We start from the raw sequence: 17,149 nt of genomic DNA, 5'->3' as shown, positions 1-17,149 counted from the left end.
GCAGGCGCAGCAGCGCACGCCACTCGCCCGTGGGGGCGGCCGCCTCGTCGGGCTCGGTAGCCCGCCCGCCCTCGGGGCAGCCTGCGCCCTCCGGGGCCACCCAGGTCCAGGAACTGTTGGCTAAGCCCGAGCAGAAGAGTCGCAAGCAGAGAGTGGCCTCCGGCGCTGCCCTTCCGCGCAGTGAGCCTGCGCCCGGCGCGCTGTCCTCCTCCATGCAGAAGCCCAGCAGTCCCGCTCCCGGCGCCGCCTCCCCCGCGGTGCTGCCCAGACAGAGCGCGGCAAGCACCCAGCCCAGCCAACCCGCCACAGCCGCAGTCGCCGCCGCCATGGCCTGCTACCCCTTCTGGGCCTCAGGCGCAGCCTACCCCACTCACCCGCGCCTCCGCTGATGCGGCCAATCGGCGCAGGCCTTCGCGTCACTTCGACCAATAGGCGGCCGGCGAGGGCGGGCTCCGGGGAGAACTAGGCTGCGCCGGGGAGTAAACAAGCGGCGCGGGGCGGGCCGGGGGGCGTGGGGCTTGGCCGGCCAGGGAGAATTTCGAGCGGCGGTCTGGGACGACCTAAGGGTCCCGGCGCGTGTGCAGAAGGAAAGGAAGCTTGTTGACCCCCTGGCCTGCAAGGCTTAGAGATGAAAAAGAACCAGGGTCTGCACGCAGGGAAGCCAGCTGTTCTTTGTTTATAAGATTTATTTTCTAATTATGTGTATGCGTGTGAGGTTTTTGCGTGCTAGTGCAGTGCTCTGGGAGCCAGAAGAGGGCGTCGGATCCCCCTGGAGCTGGAGTCACTAGTGAGGTGGTGCTGGGAATTGTCCTCAGCAAGCATTCTTCACCTCTGAGCCAGCTCTCCAGCCCTATTGGTTTGTTTTAAAACTGAGGTTTCTTGAAGGTGTTCCTGTTTTGTGTCGGACTTTGTGGACATCAAGACACACACACCATTAAAAACTAAAAGTTCTCCCCAAGTCTTTCCAAAGTTGGCAGTGACTCAGAACAGTGGATGGCAAATCCCATCTCTGCTTCCCTGTTTTTGTTATCTGAGCACTGCTATATGCTCCAAGAAGTTTGCCTCTTGCGGATGACAGAACGAGCTACCCGCAGAAGCAATTAAGCATGGATGCTCTTCTGCACTGGAACTGTCATGCTGCCTGTAAGAAAAAAGTCCCAGAGCTTTAGCGTAGCTTCAACCTTTAGTTTCCACTGTGTCTCCGAGGCAAGATAAACCGCTGACAGCAAGAGGGAACAGAGGGTGCAATGAGTCACGTGTCTGAGGCCATCCGCTAGAAAGGAACAACCTACAGGAGAGGAAGGACCTCAAGGGAACTTTTTTACTTATTATGTATACAGTATTCTGTCTGTGTGTATGCATGCAGGCCAGAAGAGGGCAGCAGACCCCATTACAGATGGTTGTGAGCCACCATGTGGTTGCTGGGAATTGAACTCAGAAGAACAGGCATCTCTCCAGCCCTGTCCCTTTCTACTTTTTTTGAGGCTAAAAACCCCAAGTAAAAGAAGATCGAGTACAATTTGGAAACCAACAGATGGTCCTTTACACTGTCAGTATCCGAGCATATGAAGAATCCAGGCCGCTACTGTGGTGTTTCAGTTCAGGGCCCTTCTTTCTTTCTGCCATTCTTGCCCCATCTCTGGTTCATCATAACTTCAGTGGAGACATTTGACTTTTATTTAGGTTTCTTACTGGCCCTCCCTGGGTCATTTTCCTTAGTGGTTATTTAGGTCAGAGCATTTCTACTTTTAATCAAAACTATTCATTTGTTTGTTTGTTTATGAGATAGGGTTTTTCTGTGTAGCCCTGGCTGTCCTCCCTTTGTAGACCAGGCCGGCCTCAAACTCAGAGATCAGCCTGCCCCTGCCTTCTGAGTGCTGGGACTAAAGGTGTGCATCACCATTGCCCAGCAAAACATTTATTATTATTCAAAATTCATAATTACCATAATCCCAGCATTCCGGAGACAGAGGCAGGGTAAATGAGATTTCAAGGCCAGCCTGGGCTACAGAGATCCGCAATAAACAAAAACGTGGGCTGGTGAGATGGCTTGTGGATAAAGCCACACAAGCCTGGCGTCCTGAGCTCAGTCCCCGAAACCCACTAAAGCAAAGAGAAAACCAATTCCACAAAGTTGTCCTTTGACCTCCACACATACAAATGTAAATTTTAGAATAAAAGAATCTAACAAAGCAAAAAACCTCCCAGCCCTGGAATATGACCTCCCTGGGTAGCTCCTGCATTTCTTAGCTCAAACATCCCTCCCTCAGAGAATCTTTCCTGATTATGCTAATTAGACTGGGCCAGTATCCAGCCAAGGTTTTCTTCAGCTGCTCATTTGATAAGCATTTCCTACACAGGGTGCGTGCGGGACAGGCGTCTTCCTAAAGGCTGGGACGCTGGCAGGGACAAAAGCCTCCCACCTCGTGGTGCTCAGAATCTAATGCTGGGAAAACAGAAGACACGAGTCTCTAGTTTAAGATTTAGTGGAGGGGCTGGAGAGATGGCTCAGTGGTTAAGAGCATTGCCTGCTCTTCCAAAGGTACTGAGTTCAAATCCCGGCAACCACATGGTGGCTCACAACCATCTGGATTGAGATCTGATGTCCTCTTCTGGCTTGCAGGCATATATGCAAACAGAATATTGTATACTTAATAAATAAATATTTAAAAAAAAAAAAGATTTAGTGGAAAGTCCCGAAGATTTGGCTGGATCTATTATTGGCAAAGGTGGTCAGCGGATTAAACAAATCCATCATGAGTCGGGAGCATCGATCAAAATCGATGAGCCCTTGGAAGGATCCGAAGATCAGATCGTTACCATCACAGGAACACAGGACCAGATACAGAACCACAGTATTTGCTGCGGAACAGTGTGAAGCAGTATTCTGGAAAGTTTTTCTAAGACCAGTGAAGAACTGAAGGAGTCCTGCATTTTTTTTTTATAACTGTTTCTGTTTAAATAGCCAACATTCCTCTGCTTCATAGGTGTTCTGCATTTGAGGTGTAGTGTTGACAAGATGTATGTTTTAGTTACTTACAGGGTTGAGGGGAGGGCATGCAAAAAAAACATTAAAAATTTGAAACCGCAGCAGAGTGAATTTAATTTTTCTTTATTGTTGGTGGTTTTAAAAAATTTCCCCCCATGTAATTATTGTGAACACCTTGCTTTGTGGTCACTGTAACACTGGGGTGGGGGGCGGGAGGAAAGTAATAGTCCACGTGTCCCCGGCATTTGTTCAGGGCAGTATGCAGAATGTAATACTCTTTTGTAAGAAACGTTTTATGATTTTAAAAATAAATTTAGTGAACCTTAAAAAAAAGATTTAGTGGAAAGTGTTATAAAGAGAAAATAAGGAAACACTGAGGAGATGCTCTCTGAAGTGAAGGTAATCAAGGAAGGCTTCTCTAAGGAGGTGACATTTGAACAGAGGTTTAGATGAAACGTGAGGCAAATCTTAGAGACTCACTAAGTGGAAGTGACAGCAAGTGAAAGGCCTTGGATGATGATCCCTTCAGGGGCTCTTCCTCACAAGCCAGCTGATGGGCTGGTATCGGCTGTTGTGTAGCAGGAGCTCAGCACCAAACCCATCTTTGGGATGGACAGGTGGATATCATCTCTTCCCATCCCTGTATCCCTATATCTATGCTACCCTTTCATTTGGGATATTCTCTTTGTTGCCTCCCCAAGTGCTTTCCTTCCTATGCCCCCCTCCATTGACAGGGTTTTCCTATACAGCCTAGGATAGCCTCACATTCATGATCTTACTGACTCAGCCTCCTGTGTGCTTCAATTACATGTGCTAGCATGTGTAGCTCAGCCAGAGTAATGGAAGAAAGGAAAGCAAATGGAGACCAGCCAGTTTGTATATAGCAAGATCTTGTCTCAAATCAGAGCTAGGCATGGCGGTACATGCATTTAATCCGAACATTCAGGAGGTCAGAGGTAGGTGGAACTCTGAGGAGTTCGAGGCCAGCCTGGTTTACGGAGCAAGTTCTAGGACAGTTAGAGGTACATAATTTGTTCTGAGAAACTGTCTCAAAACAAAATCAAAAACCGTAGGTATGGCGATGCACACCTGCACTCCTAGCATTCAGGAGGTGGAGGCGAGGGGATCCCCACCAATTTGATACTCCATAGTGAGACCCCCCCCCTCAAGCACAAGCAGAACAACCTCCAGTTTAATGTTGAGCTTTGCTTGCTTGATTCTCGGGCCTTGGAGCACAGAACTGCACAAGCTAGTTTTCAGTATATGTGCAAGCCACAAAAGGGTTCCACAGCAAGGAAACCCTCAGTCAGCTGGACACTGTCCTCAGGAGATGGACACTTTCCGCTAGGCCATCAATATACACAAAGTAGCCAAACAGCCCTCATCCCCCAGAGGGCCGAAGGGCAATTTGCTCTTCCTAGCTGCTCCATTCCAGCACTGACATCTGATTTATTTGCCCTGCTTCTGCCAGCAGCTACCCCTCCACAACTCCTGTGGCAACTGCCGTGATTATATTAGTTTGTAAGTTAGAGTTCTGCTTGCATTTCACTTCCAAACAGTTCGGAATATTCAGTTGCCCTTGTCCTGTCACAAGTGACAGCCGGTCACTTCTGTCTCTACAACATACAGTAAATGTGTTCAGAAATAAAACACCCGAGCTATATGCTCACCAAGACTTATATGCATTTCATTTTTTATTACCAATCAAAAATAAATTCCATATATTGTTTAGCAAATATTATCATTGTTTTGTGACAAAAGACACAAGAGTCATAACAACAAAACTCCCCGAGAGTCAAACTCATAACAATGTCAAAATAAATCACAAAAATATACAAATTAAAATCTTAATGCAAAATAAATAGGAGTCATTTGCTACGGTGACTGTGACTTGCCTCCCCATTTGGATGTCACCTGCGAAGTCTTCCTTACCTGGGAAGACATACAGACCAGGCCAGTTCCAGGGTATGGCTCAGCCCAGGAACCAGAGTTTGGAAGAGGAAGTGAAAAATTGCACTGGGAGGAGGAAGCCATCAGACCAGTAATATTTGGAAATAATTATGACCCTCTGCAAGAAGTGATTCTAAATGAGGGAGGGGAGGGCTGGGAGGAGAGGCCTGTCTGTTGGTGGTAACTGTGTGTGCAGAGAGGTAGCTGTGGAAGTGTGTGTACCTGCTACTTTTGCCTCACACCCACCACGCGCTTTGGCTCTACCTGACACTTAGGTCTCTCAGGAACACAGCTGGGACACGGGAGGATGCTGCACCTACAGAAAACTAAGGGTTTCTTAAGGACGCAGAGGTCTGGTGTCTTTTCCCTTAGAGTTGAAAACCACCTTCTTCTCCAGGCTTCTAGGAGTAAATTCTGTGAGTGGGGGAGACCTCAGACTGGCCAGGGGTACAAGACACCCTGGTCCTAGGAGTGAAGATTCTCTGGGTACACAGCAGCGTTTGGGGTGACAGAACTCCACTAGCTGAGACAAAGAGTGACTAAATGTCACCAAAGGCCACGTTCTAACTTGCCTGAATCTTACACCCCAGCTCCTATTCCTCCTAACAAAAGGGAAGATGTGGCCCATGGTCCTCAAGTCTCCTTACAATAGGGTTGTGGAACTGTGCCCCATGGCCTGATTCCACTCGGGGTTCCCAGGGTGCCACTGGGGTAGGATTCCCCATGGCGTGCAATGCTCAGCAGTACCCACAGCATCAGCCCAAGTTCAGCTTTGCCCTCTCACCAGGGTAATCCTCAGGCAAAGGGAACCATTAGGTGAAACCCTAACGGCAGAGGGTCCTTAAGTGGGCAAGTGAGGTCAGATGACCCTCAGCTAGCTACAGGCAACGGTGTGATGCCCCAGCTGGGGTGACTTCCAGCGTGTCCTGTCCCCAGTCCCTAGAGGGATGAGTATAGAGAGAAGAACAGGGAGCTGGGGAAGAAGTCTTCCTGGGGGAGCTGCTGAACCCTGACTCTTCTTGCAGCTGTGGGTGGGTATAGCAGTGACTGCTAACTTAGATACCTACAGTAAGATTCAGCCCTGGAACCAAAAGGAGTAGCTGATAAGTCACTTCTAATGTAGGTGCCGTCCCCTCTGAGAGGAGACCTTTGGTAAAACGGAGGACATGGCCAAGAAGCAGATAAGCAACCGTAGAGCCAAAGACCATGCCTCACTCTTGGAGCCAGACCCTTACAAGAGAAAATTGTCCAAAGGGGAAGAGGCGAGCCAGGGGGTCACCAGGAAAGCCTGTGGACAGATTTTTAGGAGCTCACTGGATCCGGTAGTTGACAAGAGTTGATGTCTTCCTCTCTGCTGCCGGGGTCATCGTGTCCCTGGTCGGTTACCCAGCACCTTTCAGCCTCAGTGAACTCAGTGCATGTGTCCTGGCAGTTGATGTCAGTATAATTTGGATCCCTGCTTCCTAGGTAGAACTGTCTTCCTCCCAGGAGTCCCCTCCTGTGGGCTCCAGACCCCCACTGCTGCAAAAGAGTGGTTCCTAGAGCGACAGACACAGGCTACAAGGTCTTGGCCAGTAACAGGTTATGGCTGTTATTTCCTAGGGTGAAGAACCCTTTTCCCCTTTTAAAGTTTGTATGGTTTCTTGAAAAAAAAAAATTTCTTTTTTTTTCTTTTTTTTTTTATACATAAAGTTCCTTAACCCTGTCTTCCCTTCCCAAAATGACATTTAAAAAGAGGAGCAATGAGCCTAGCTTAAAAATTCTCTCAGTTTTTTTTTTTTAAAAAAAAAAAAAAGACAAAACAGCCTTTGCTCACTAGCTGGGCTGGGCAGGCATCATGTCAGAGCTGTTAAGAGGTCCCCATCTGCAGCCAGATACCCTGGGAGGGATGTCTAGTTGCTTAGTCAGGCAGGATATCTACCTGCACCCCTTCTAGCCTAACAGGCTCCCTGACGTCATGTGGGCCCACTGGGGAGACCCCTGCAGGGTGGGCAGGAGTCTCCGGGCCCTCCTGTCAGATGGCACCCTCCTGGGAGGCTCTGTGCAGCAAGGAGTTGCGTTCATTGAGAAGAGTTGTGGTCTCATCCACCACAGGAAGCTCAGACTTCTCAGTAAAGTTCTCTGAGCAGGTGGCACAGCCATCCAAGGTGGGTTGAGGGCTGTTGTCCATGCGGGAGGCCAGAAGCCCATTCTGGTACTGCTGCCTTGTGATCTGTGGAGGGAGGAGGAGGAGGAGGAGAGAGAGAGAGAGAGAGAAGGATGAGTGTGAGAAGCAGGGCTGAGGTGTAGAGATCCAGCTAGACTGGATCAGAAGACATGTGACCAGGTGGGTCCTTCTCAAAGAGCTGGAAGAAGTGTTCTAGGGATCAGTAGGAGGGATCAGGAGGGAAACACACCTGCAACACAGGCTTGGAGACCTGAGTTCAATCCCCAGAACCCACGTAAAAGTGAAGAGAGAGAACTAACCTTGTTCTTTGTCCTTTGATCTACACACACACTCACACACACAAACGCACTCACGCATACACGCATGTCTCACCATCATCATCATCAATTGTCCTAGGCTTGGCATGATGGTACAGTATCTGTAATCCCCTCACTCAGGAGGCTGCAGCAGGAGGCTTTCAGAGCTTGAGGCTAGCCTGGACTACACAGTCAGACCATGTCTTCAGGAAACAAAAACATAAGAAGGACTAGGCCTGGAGCCCAGTGGTACACTGTTGGCCTGGCATGGATGAGGGCCTGGCTAGATCTCCAGCACGACAAGAGAAACACAGTAAGTGACATCTAATTTTTTTTAAAGACCCCGCCCCCCCAAAAAAGTGTTCCTGCCTGGACTGCCCATGTTGGCTCCAGAACAGAGCTATCTAAATGCATAGGGCAGAACCGCAGAAATGGAAAACTGTGGGTAGCACTTACCTTAATGTACTGCAGGTCTGTGAGCGCCCGGACACTGAAGTCAGACACATACTGGCCCAGAATGCAGCTCCCAAACTGGTTGCTGCCTGCCAGAGATGAGGCGGATGTCATGTCTATGTTGCGGTCCGGGTAACTGAGGGAGGCTGAGCGACTGAGTGGAGTTGGGTGGGCTGGGGACCGGTCTGTGGGGACAGCACATAATCAACATAGGTCTGCCCTAGGGCTCACTGCAGCTCGTGGCCTGACCTCAGTCATGGATGTTTGAGCCATGTCTCCACCAGGAACAGGTCACAGTTCTTCAGGGCAAACAGAAGTACACACACAGAAAATCTAACTGCATGGGGTCAGTGAGCCATTAGTGTGCTTAAAAGTGTCACATGGTAAGTATTAAGAATGTCACCCAAGCAAACCAACCAGAAAATAAAAACCAAGACATTTATGGCTACAAAACCCCTCATTAGTGAATATAACACAATGTTTTCCCTCATCTGACAGACAAACCACTATTCTGTTCTAACACCAACTTATGTCAAGTGACCTACACTTAAAAACAATTGGGAGAGGGTCTGGAGACACGGCTCAGTGGAGTGCTAGCTGCATAACCATGGGGATTTTTGGTGTTGGGATCCCAGCACTCATATGTCAGCCTGGTTTCCAGTCAATAACAGTAACTCAATAGACAAGGGATCTGATATGTTCTGGCTTCCACATAGGTGTGTACACACCCACACATGCATAGATATTCATACAGACAGGAGTAAATAAAATGCAAAGTATTTTAAAAACTGTTTTGAGCAAGGTCTCATCACACAGCATAAGTTGGCCTCCAATTCAGTCCTACCTGCCTCCCAAGTGTTGGGGTTATAAGGCACACAGGACCATAACTGCTTTAAACTGTGTATTCTAAGACAAAAATACATGTAGTAAAAGGAAGAATGCACAGGCTGAGCCAAGTGGCACACGCCTGCAGTCCCAGAACTCAGGAGGCCACGGTGAGAAAGATCATGAATTTTACTCACCTCGGCCACTAGTAAAACCTTATCTCCAGAAAAAGGAAAGACACGTATAGTTTGCTTTCTCATGAATTCTACCCTGGCAATGTGAAACCTGTCATACCCTATAATGCTCAGAAGAGGGTCAGAGGTGTGCTCTGTGTGTAACTGCAACCCTGGCAGAGGAATGGGGTAACAGGCCCTTGTTCCAGAAAGACAGAGGCTCCAAAAGCAGCACAGACCTCCCTCCCCAGGCAAGGGTAGTTAACCCAAGTCCAGAGGGGAAGAGAAGAAACTAATCAACCATCCCTGGTTCTTAGTTATGAGAACACAGAGAAGTGAACTCTTCCTGAAGAGCAAGGGAGATCTTTGAGCAGACGGAGTAGGCTGAGCAGATTTGCTTTGTAGAGCTATTAAGTTACTAGCCACTAGGCTAGCTACAACACAGTGAAGACAGAAAGAAGGCTGGGCCCAGCGACTCACTGGACCGACACGCAGGTGGCTGTGATTGCCACTTAGAAAAATCTAGGAACATACAGTCTGATGACAGTGACTGTTCCAATACTAAAACTAGAAAAGAGCGGGCACTGGAAGACCATGTACAAGGTGCTAATGTGAATGAAAACTCCACTTATGTTCTAGAAGAAAGAAAAGGAGCGAAGGGGAGAGGAAGAGAAAGACAAAAAAATACTGGCGTTATTACTTAACATTTTTTACACTAAATGCCAGCAAGATGGCTCAGCAGGATAAGGCACTTGCTGCCACGCCTAATGACCTGAGTTCAGTCCCCTGGACCTACACAGTGGAAGGCGAGAACTGAGACCCACAAGATGTTCTATGACTTCTCATGTGCACAAATGCACACTTGCTTGTACACACACACACACATACACACACACAAATAAGCTGTAATAAAATTTAAAACTATCCATCTTTGAATGATAAGACGCTCTTTAGTCAATGTTTACTAACACAAAAGGTGCTGACTCTGTTTGTTTTACTGTAGTACTGGGGATCAAACCCAGGGCCTGGATCACACTAGTTAAAACTGTCTCACGGAGCAGTCCCAGGAGCTAAATTCAAAGTTCCCAGTACTACCTGGCATGCATAACCAGCCTGGGCTACACAGTAAGTTCCAAGCCATTCTAGGTGACAGAGTAAGATCCAATGTTTAAAAAAAGGGGAAAAAACAAAAAAACAAAAAGATTATGAGCACTGTAAGGTGGCACGTGGGTGCTGGGAACTGGGCCTCAGGACTCTATGAGAGCGGCTCATACTCTTAGCCACTGAGCCTTCTCTCTAGCCCCTATTTTCAATTCTTTAAAACAATTTTAAAATTCTTTATATATTCTATCCGTGCGCGTTTTATCTGCATATACATCCAAATGCCATAAGAGGGCATTGGATCCCATTATAAATGGTTGTGAGCTACCATGTAGTTGCTGGGAATTGAACTCTGGACATCTGGAAGAGGATCCAATGCTCTCAAACACTGAACTATCTTTCCAGACCCACTATTTATTCTTTTAATCTGTGTCTGTGTGTGTGGAGGAAAGAATATGCATGTGGGGGGGGTGAATCAATGGCAGTAGGAGGACAGCTTTCAGGAGTTGGTTGCCTCGTCCCACCAGGGATTCTGGAGACTGAACTCAGGTTACCAGGCTGTGAGGCAAGACCTTCACCTTCTAAGCCTTCCTGCCTGCCCTGATGAGGGGATTTATGGAAAAGCATCCATTTTAGATACGAACACCACCTGGTCATCCATGAAATAAGAAGAGGGGGACGACTAAAGCCAGTGACAACTAAGTCATCATCTTTTTTTTGTTTTGTTTTGTTTTGTTTTGTTTTTCAAGACAGGGTTTCCCTGTAGCTTTGGGGCCTGTTCTCTAACTAGCTCTTGTAGAACAGGCTGGCCTTGAACTCACAGAGATCCGCCTGCCTCTGCCTCCCTGGTGTGCACCACCACTGTCTGGCTCTAAATAACCATTTTATTTATTATTTTTAAACGAGAGGGTCAGAATAGCATGTACTGTGAAACATTAAGAGAAATTTCACACAGAAAAAGTAAAAATTGAGGGGCTGGTGGAGTACTTACTTGTCTAGCATGTGTAAAGCTTTGGGTTCCATCCCATAAACACACACACACACACAGACATGGGGTGGGGGGACGACGACATTAAACTAATTATAAGTCTGGTATGGTGGCCCTTTAATCCCAGCACTTGGGAGGCAGAGACAGGTGTATCTCTGTGAGTTCAAGGCTAGCCTGGTCTACAGAGTGAGTTCCAGGACAGCCAGAGCTACACAGAGAAACCCTGTCTCTAAAACAACAACAACAAAAACTAATTATAAAAACAAAAAAACCAGAACTAACTGACTGGGTTGTCAAGTTTTAGAGCTGTCAGGACCTGGGTTGGCCCTGACCTGAGCAGGCTCACCATCTAGGCCAGAATCAGGGCTGACTGGGTCCTTCCCACACCCTTTGCAGCTGTGGTACACGTGCATCTCCAAACTAAACATCTCTAACTACTCCCATGATTCCTAGGAGAGGCCAAGTCCACAAGTGGCACCTGGCATTTGTTTTTTTCCTAAGTACTTGCTGGTGGGAATGTCACACGTTAGTTGTTACAGAGAAAACAGAAATAATGAAAGTTGGGCTCAGCATATTCTACATCAGTTATCTCACTTACTGCTCCCGTCCCAAGCTTTTGAAGTTTTTTCAAGTGAGAAAAAACAAGACGGGGTGGAGTTTGGCTAAGAACAACAGGCGGAGATGCCTCATGCTGCCGTCCTGCAGCCTTACTCACTAGGCTGTGAAGAAGGATGAAAAGGTCTAAGAAAGCTGGTGGAATGACATGCCATCCGCAGAGGCTTGTGAGCGAGTGGGAGCAGGGTGCTGGCCAGCTGGCCTTTCTTTCCTCCAGGCTGAGCGTGTGCACTTGACTCGGTAAGGACAATCCTCCACTCCCAAACCTAATGGGTTTTGTAATGAGCATTGTATGTGTCTGTCTGTTGATGATGCTTTCTCAAGGACCGAAAGACCCTTGGAAAGGCCCTTCCAAGACTGTGGCAAACCCATCCAGAAACTGAGTCCTAGGTCACGCAGAGACAACACACATTAAGAATCAGGCTGGACCCTAAGTGTGCCTAGGAGGGAGTTCACAGGTTCCTATGGGAGCTATTAGTGCAGCTGCAGTACAAAGCTCTAGCAACAGGTGGCACTGTGCACTTCTCCAGCATGCCAGGTTACCTGAGAGCCAGGAGAGCAGGGAGTTCAGCTTGCTGGGTGAACACCCAGCCTGCACAGGAGGCACTAGAGCAACAGAGGAGGAAGTCAGTGACCAGGGGAGGGTCACAAGCCACAGGAACAGGATGGAGAGGCAGATTCAATGGGCCAGGCTACCTCAAGCAGGGTGAAGTGGGGGTGGGGCACAGTCTAAGTGTGTCTCTTAGATGGGAAGGTGCTCAGGATAGATCAAAGAGCCCTATCAGAGTAAGTGTACCCAGAGATATCTCCCTTGCCTTCCAGCCACACCAAATGGAATGTGATGACCTAGGGTCAAGTGATTGAGCCCAAGACCCAGAGAGTTCTCTACCTCAGCACTGAGAGGAGTCCCTTCTAAACAAGAATTCCCCAAACATTAGGTGGGTACAACAGGAGGATGAGGAGTTCCAGGCCAGTTACAAAGCAAGACCATTCCAAAATATCAAAAATTCCCTAAGCAAAAGGCAAGGATGCTCTCGGTAGGAGCAGGTCAGGCTTCCTTAGGCCTGGTGGGTTCAGGCGAGGTGCAACTGCTCTGTAGCCCAACTTGTCTGCCTTGGATCCTGCCCTGGGAGCCCGTAACACCCTGGCTCATCCTAATACAGTGGCTGTGCTGTGTTGATATTCAAGGGTGCCTCAGCGCTATGCAGCAGGAGCATAGTGACAGGACAGTGACAAACGTGGCACAGGGATTCTTTAAGAGTTACAGCAATGCCCTATTGGCATCGCCTGCTCTAGGCACCAAAGATAGCTTTTATTCTTTCCCTACAGTAAGCTGGCACACCCCTCCCTGCCAAGGTCAGAGTGTCCACACAGGGGAAAGTCCAGGAGGGTGAGACTTGCCAGGGGATGCCTGAGCCACCCAGGACCCATCTCCCAATGATCGCCCCTACTATCAGAACCAAACCTGAACAAAATGCAGTAGCTGAGGCCCTGGGAAGCCGAAGTCATCTACAACTTATCCAGGCAAACAGGCTCGGAGCTACCTCCCAACACCAGTACTGTGTGTACCCCAAATCCCCAGTCCCTAACCTTCATGTGCCTCCTATTCTGCCCTGATGATTTACTCAGTGATGGTATAGGAGTCTCCTACTGGTCCATCTTAATCTCATCAGGCTGTCTGCAGTCAAGGGCAGTTGGTCGTTTCAATTTCCAAAGCCCATGAATTGCCCGACTCCCTGACCATCCCTGTCTGCAGTCCTTGCAGCAGCCAGTCCCTCCCCTCACCACCTCAGCCTTCCAATGGGACAGGTCATCCTGTTCCCCTAGGCCTGGCAGCTCTGGCCCTTACCTGCCTCCTTCTGCTACGAGCCATCAAGGCTGCCCTTAATTTACAAGTGTCAGTAGGTCACAGGGACCTGGTCCACAACTCACCCGCGGCTGCCGAGGATAGGGCCATGGTCCCATAGTACGAGAAGGCACCCGTCTCAAACTTCATGTTCTCCTTTCCTGCTTCTACTTCCACCTTCCCCTGGAAGAACATGCGGTTAAGATGGTTTGAAGCCTGTGTGGCACTAAGACAGGAGTTAAACTGGGCAGCTCTACAAAACAGAGAGGTGTGAAGCCTGGCCCCAGAGCCCTGCAGTGTTCAAGGCCTTGACCTGTGGGCACCAGAGTGGCACCTGGAGCACAGGTTCAAGCGTAGGTCGCACACTCTCCGAGGGCCCATCGGAAGCGGGAGATGCAGGCGCTGGAGGGGCGAGTGGCCTGTGCTCTGAGGCCCAGCATCAGAGGCTCACCTGCAGGATGAGGATGAAGTAGTCAGCTGGCTTGTTCCGGGTGTACAGGTAATGATGAACGTAGTACTTGTTGTGTTCATCGAACTTGAGCTCCTGAATGACATCTGGGTATTTGAGCAGTCGGAGCAGGATCTTCTCTGATATCAGAGAGGGGCTAAACTGGGGCACCTCTGCGGGAGAGAGAGAGGGAAGACTTCACATGGGGCTGGGACCAGGTAGCCCTGGAGCCGGGTCACTGCTGTATCAACATCTAAGTGGCCATGGCCACTCTGTACTAAGTCCTCCCTGCTTGGGACACTGCTTCAAGCTGCATCTCCCTGGGAAGGGCCAGGCTTGGCCTCTGCTGCTTGAATGGAATCTGTCCACCCACAGGGCTCCAGTACTAACAGTCATGACCTTGGGCAGATGACTGGACTTACCCATCTCAGTAAGATGAGGACAAAACTCCCCTGGGTGGTCAAGTGAGATGACCCAACAGTTAGACGCATTCTTCCCTTGAGAATGTTCATTAAGTGTTCCTACAAACAATTACTACTCTCTGCACCAATGACTACTAGCAAGGAAACACAAAGGGAAAGGAATTCTTGTACCTTTAGCAAGTGAGCCAGAAGGAAGCTGGAGTAAGAGTGACAGCATGGGTAGCCAGTGTTTTCCTGAACTGTCACCCAGGCCCCAAAGGGTGGTCTGAATTAGAGGTGATAAGAGAGAAATGCCACTGATTTACAGGTCAGCTCTGCAGGCTGACCTGGGGGCACAAGGTCTTCCCCTGCATAGGCGGAAACTAGTGGGTAAGCTGGTGTTGGGAACAGGCTCCTCAGGGCAGGTGAGCAGACCAGGAGTGGGCAGAGTACAGGGCAGGGCCACAGCCTGAAGGGCCTGGGGCTCCCAGGTATCCCTTGGAAGTCTCAGTGCTTGCTTTGTTAGCTAGATTGTTCCTGGAAGTCTGTGATAGCCAGTCATGGTGAACAAAGAAGGAAGGAGAATACCTGAACCCTTCCAGAGTGAATGTGTCCCAGCTCGCGCTGCTCTCTCTCTCCAGGAGGAGTGGCCAGAGGCTCAGGGTTACCCCCTTTGTGACTGTACCTCCACCCATGAGGAAGGCACTTCCCATACTCTTACCTGTGGCCAGGAAGCGATGAGCAGCTAGAAGAAGCTGAGGTGAGATTTTCACTTTGAGTTCATTGTCAGCATCCTTGAAGGCGGAGAAGTCTCGTTTGTTCTTCACAGATACCCGTTTCCGGGTTCGATTATCAGCTGTAAAAGAGAAGTCTGGAATTGAGACCCCTGACCTCTAAGGGCTAGAACCTGACTCTCTAGTTCCCAGGCCCCTCTCCACAGGGAGGACAGAGGAGGACTCCAGGCACTGTGCTCAGCATTGTGTTCCCTCCTCACCACAGCCAGTGAAGGGCACCTGGCTGGCCAGTAGGCCTGGCTCAGTGGGCCGGGGCCCATACCCCTGAACTGAAGTCTTGCTACCTAAGGACACTAATTTTAGAGCTGCCATGGGATTCTGGGCCCGTGGAGAGGGCTGAACTCACTGTACATGTCCGACTCGTCCAGGATCTCAGATTTGATGATCTCCTCAATGACGTCCTCCAGCGTGACCAAGCCCAGCACCTCGTAGAAGGGGTCACCCTCCCCTTCATTGTTCACCTTCTGCACGATGGCCAGGTGGGACTTCCCTGTAGGAGAGGACACTAAGTCAGGTATGAAGCTCCCTCAGCACAAGGTCAACACGTTTAGGGCTGAGTCGCTGGGGCAGAGTCCCTGCCGTTTTCTTTCCTTCCCAGGTTTCTGATGATTCTTCTACAAGCAGACACTGCCCTTACGAACAGGAAGACCCACAGTATTTTTAAATGTATTACACTTGGGATCCTTTATTTAAAAAGGATGAAAACCAGCCGGGCGGTGGTGGCGCACGCCTGTAATCCCAGCACTCGGGAGGCAGAGGCAGGCGGATCTCTGTGAGTTCGAGACCAGCCTGGTCTACAAAGGGAGTTCCAGGACAGGCTCCAAAACCACAGAGAAACCCTGTCTCGAAAAAAAAAAAGAGGATGAAAACCAGGTGTGGTAACTCACATCTGTCATTCTAATACTCAGGAGGCGGAGGCAGGAGGATTGCTACAAGGTTGAGGCCATCCTGGGTTACACAGTCAATCCCAGGCCAGCCTGAACTATATGTAACCCCCTGTTCACATACCAAAGAAGAAGAAGGAAAAAAACCTAAGGAGGATAAAAATGACAGGCTCTGCCAGGCACTGCCTGTTAGGGATTCCGAGGCCCCAGGAAAGAGAGGCTATAGTACAAGACCACAGGAAGCCCTTGGTCAGGGGTGTGTCTATGCCAGCTGGACAGAGGGTCTCACACCACCCAGGGCCTCATGGACCACCACACCCAGTTCTCTAACACAGTTCTGCCTAGCAAACTCCCCTACAGGGAACCAAGGACTGCTGTACTGCCCAAAGCCAAGGCTCTGGGTCTCAAAAGCACTAACAAACTCACTGTATCAGGCCAGGCATCATCCACAATAGGGAAGGCCTTCCTGGAGTGGTCAAGTCACAGCCTAGGTTCAGGTCCTGAGACGGGGAAGGGGCTTTGGAGCAAAGAAATGAATTGCCCCACCACCAAATGAATTTCACACAAGTGGTCAGCCCTGAATAGCTCCAGCCGTCTTTATTTATACATCAAAAACAAGGGTGTTTATCCATATTAACAAACAAGTTCTTCCCATCCTCCAATGTTAACTCTGGCAAAAATATGTCAAATATGTTTTCTCCCAACGTTTACATCAAAACATCTTTAAACCAACAAAACACCATTTTGTTAGCTTGGCCAAATATCAAGCCAGGCACATCCTGTCCTTACAAAACTAAAAGGTGGTTGACATAGGCAAACATTTTCAAGAACAACAATCTCGTTCAAAACATATTTATAGAAATAGGGCTGATCTGCCTCCGATCCTGTCAGCACTAAGTCAGAACGGCTCCTGAGGTCTGGAGTGACAGCTGCCATCCCCAGACAAGAAACCTAAGAAGCATCAGCTTCCAAAGAATTTTAGGGGAAAATATATCAAGAAAAAAATGGGGTTTCCCCAGCAGCACAGACATTAAGGGCCTCATTGAATAAATGGGACCTACTAAAACTAAGAAGCTTCTGTAAAGCAAAGGACACTGTCGCTAAAACACAAAGGCAACCTACTGACTGGGAGAAGATTTTCACCAACCCCGCAACTGACAAAGGTCTGATCTCCAAAATATATAAAGAACTCAAGAAACTAGACCGTAAAAGGCTAATC

The 17,149-nt window shown here is 49.0% G+C and overlaps 2 protein-coding genes across 2 annotated transcripts in view; both read right to left on the bottom strand.

The window, feature by feature from the left end:
- Cnnm3 (cyclin and CBS domain divalent metal cation transport mediator 3) overlaps positions 1–359 on the bottom strand; it is an 18,351-nt gene extending 17,992 nt beyond the window's left edge. Inside the window, exon 1 of the mRNA XM_026785608.1 lies at positions 3–359. Within this exon, the coding sequence (XP_026641409.1) occupies positions 3–328 (326 nt within the window). The 5' untranslated portion in view covers positions 329–359. The remainder of the gene's footprint in view (positions 1–2) is intronic.
- Positions 360–4,700: 4,341 nt separating this feature from the next.
- Cnnm4 (cyclin and CBS domain divalent metal cation transport mediator 4) overlaps positions 4,701–17,149 on the bottom strand; it is a gene marked incomplete at its 5' end in the record, with an annotated part of 45,077 nt that continues 32,628 nt past the window's right edge. Inside the window, 6 exons of the mRNA XM_005360020.2 lie at positions 4,701–7,151; positions 7,859–8,040; positions 13,490–13,586; positions 13,855–14,024; positions 14,974–15,108; positions 15,393–15,536. Coding sequence (XP_005360077.1) covers positions 6,954–7,151; positions 7,859–8,040; positions 13,490–13,586; positions 13,855–14,024; positions 14,974–15,108; positions 15,393–15,536 — 926 coding nt within the window. The remainder of the gene's footprint in view (positions 7,152–7,858; positions 8,041–13,489; positions 13,587–13,854; positions 14,025–14,973; positions 15,109–15,392; positions 15,537–17,149) is intronic.

Source organism: Microtus ochrogaster, linkage group LG2, assembly GCF_000317375.1.
Source record: "Microtus ochrogaster isolate Prairie Vole_2 linkage group LG2, MicOch1.0, whole genome shotgun sequence".
NCBI lineage: Eukaryota > Metazoa > Chordata > Mammalia > Rodentia > Cricetidae > Microtus > Microtus ochrogaster.
The sequence above is the reverse complement of the archived record's forward strand: the minus strand, read 5'-3'. Positions and strand labels throughout refer to the sequence as shown.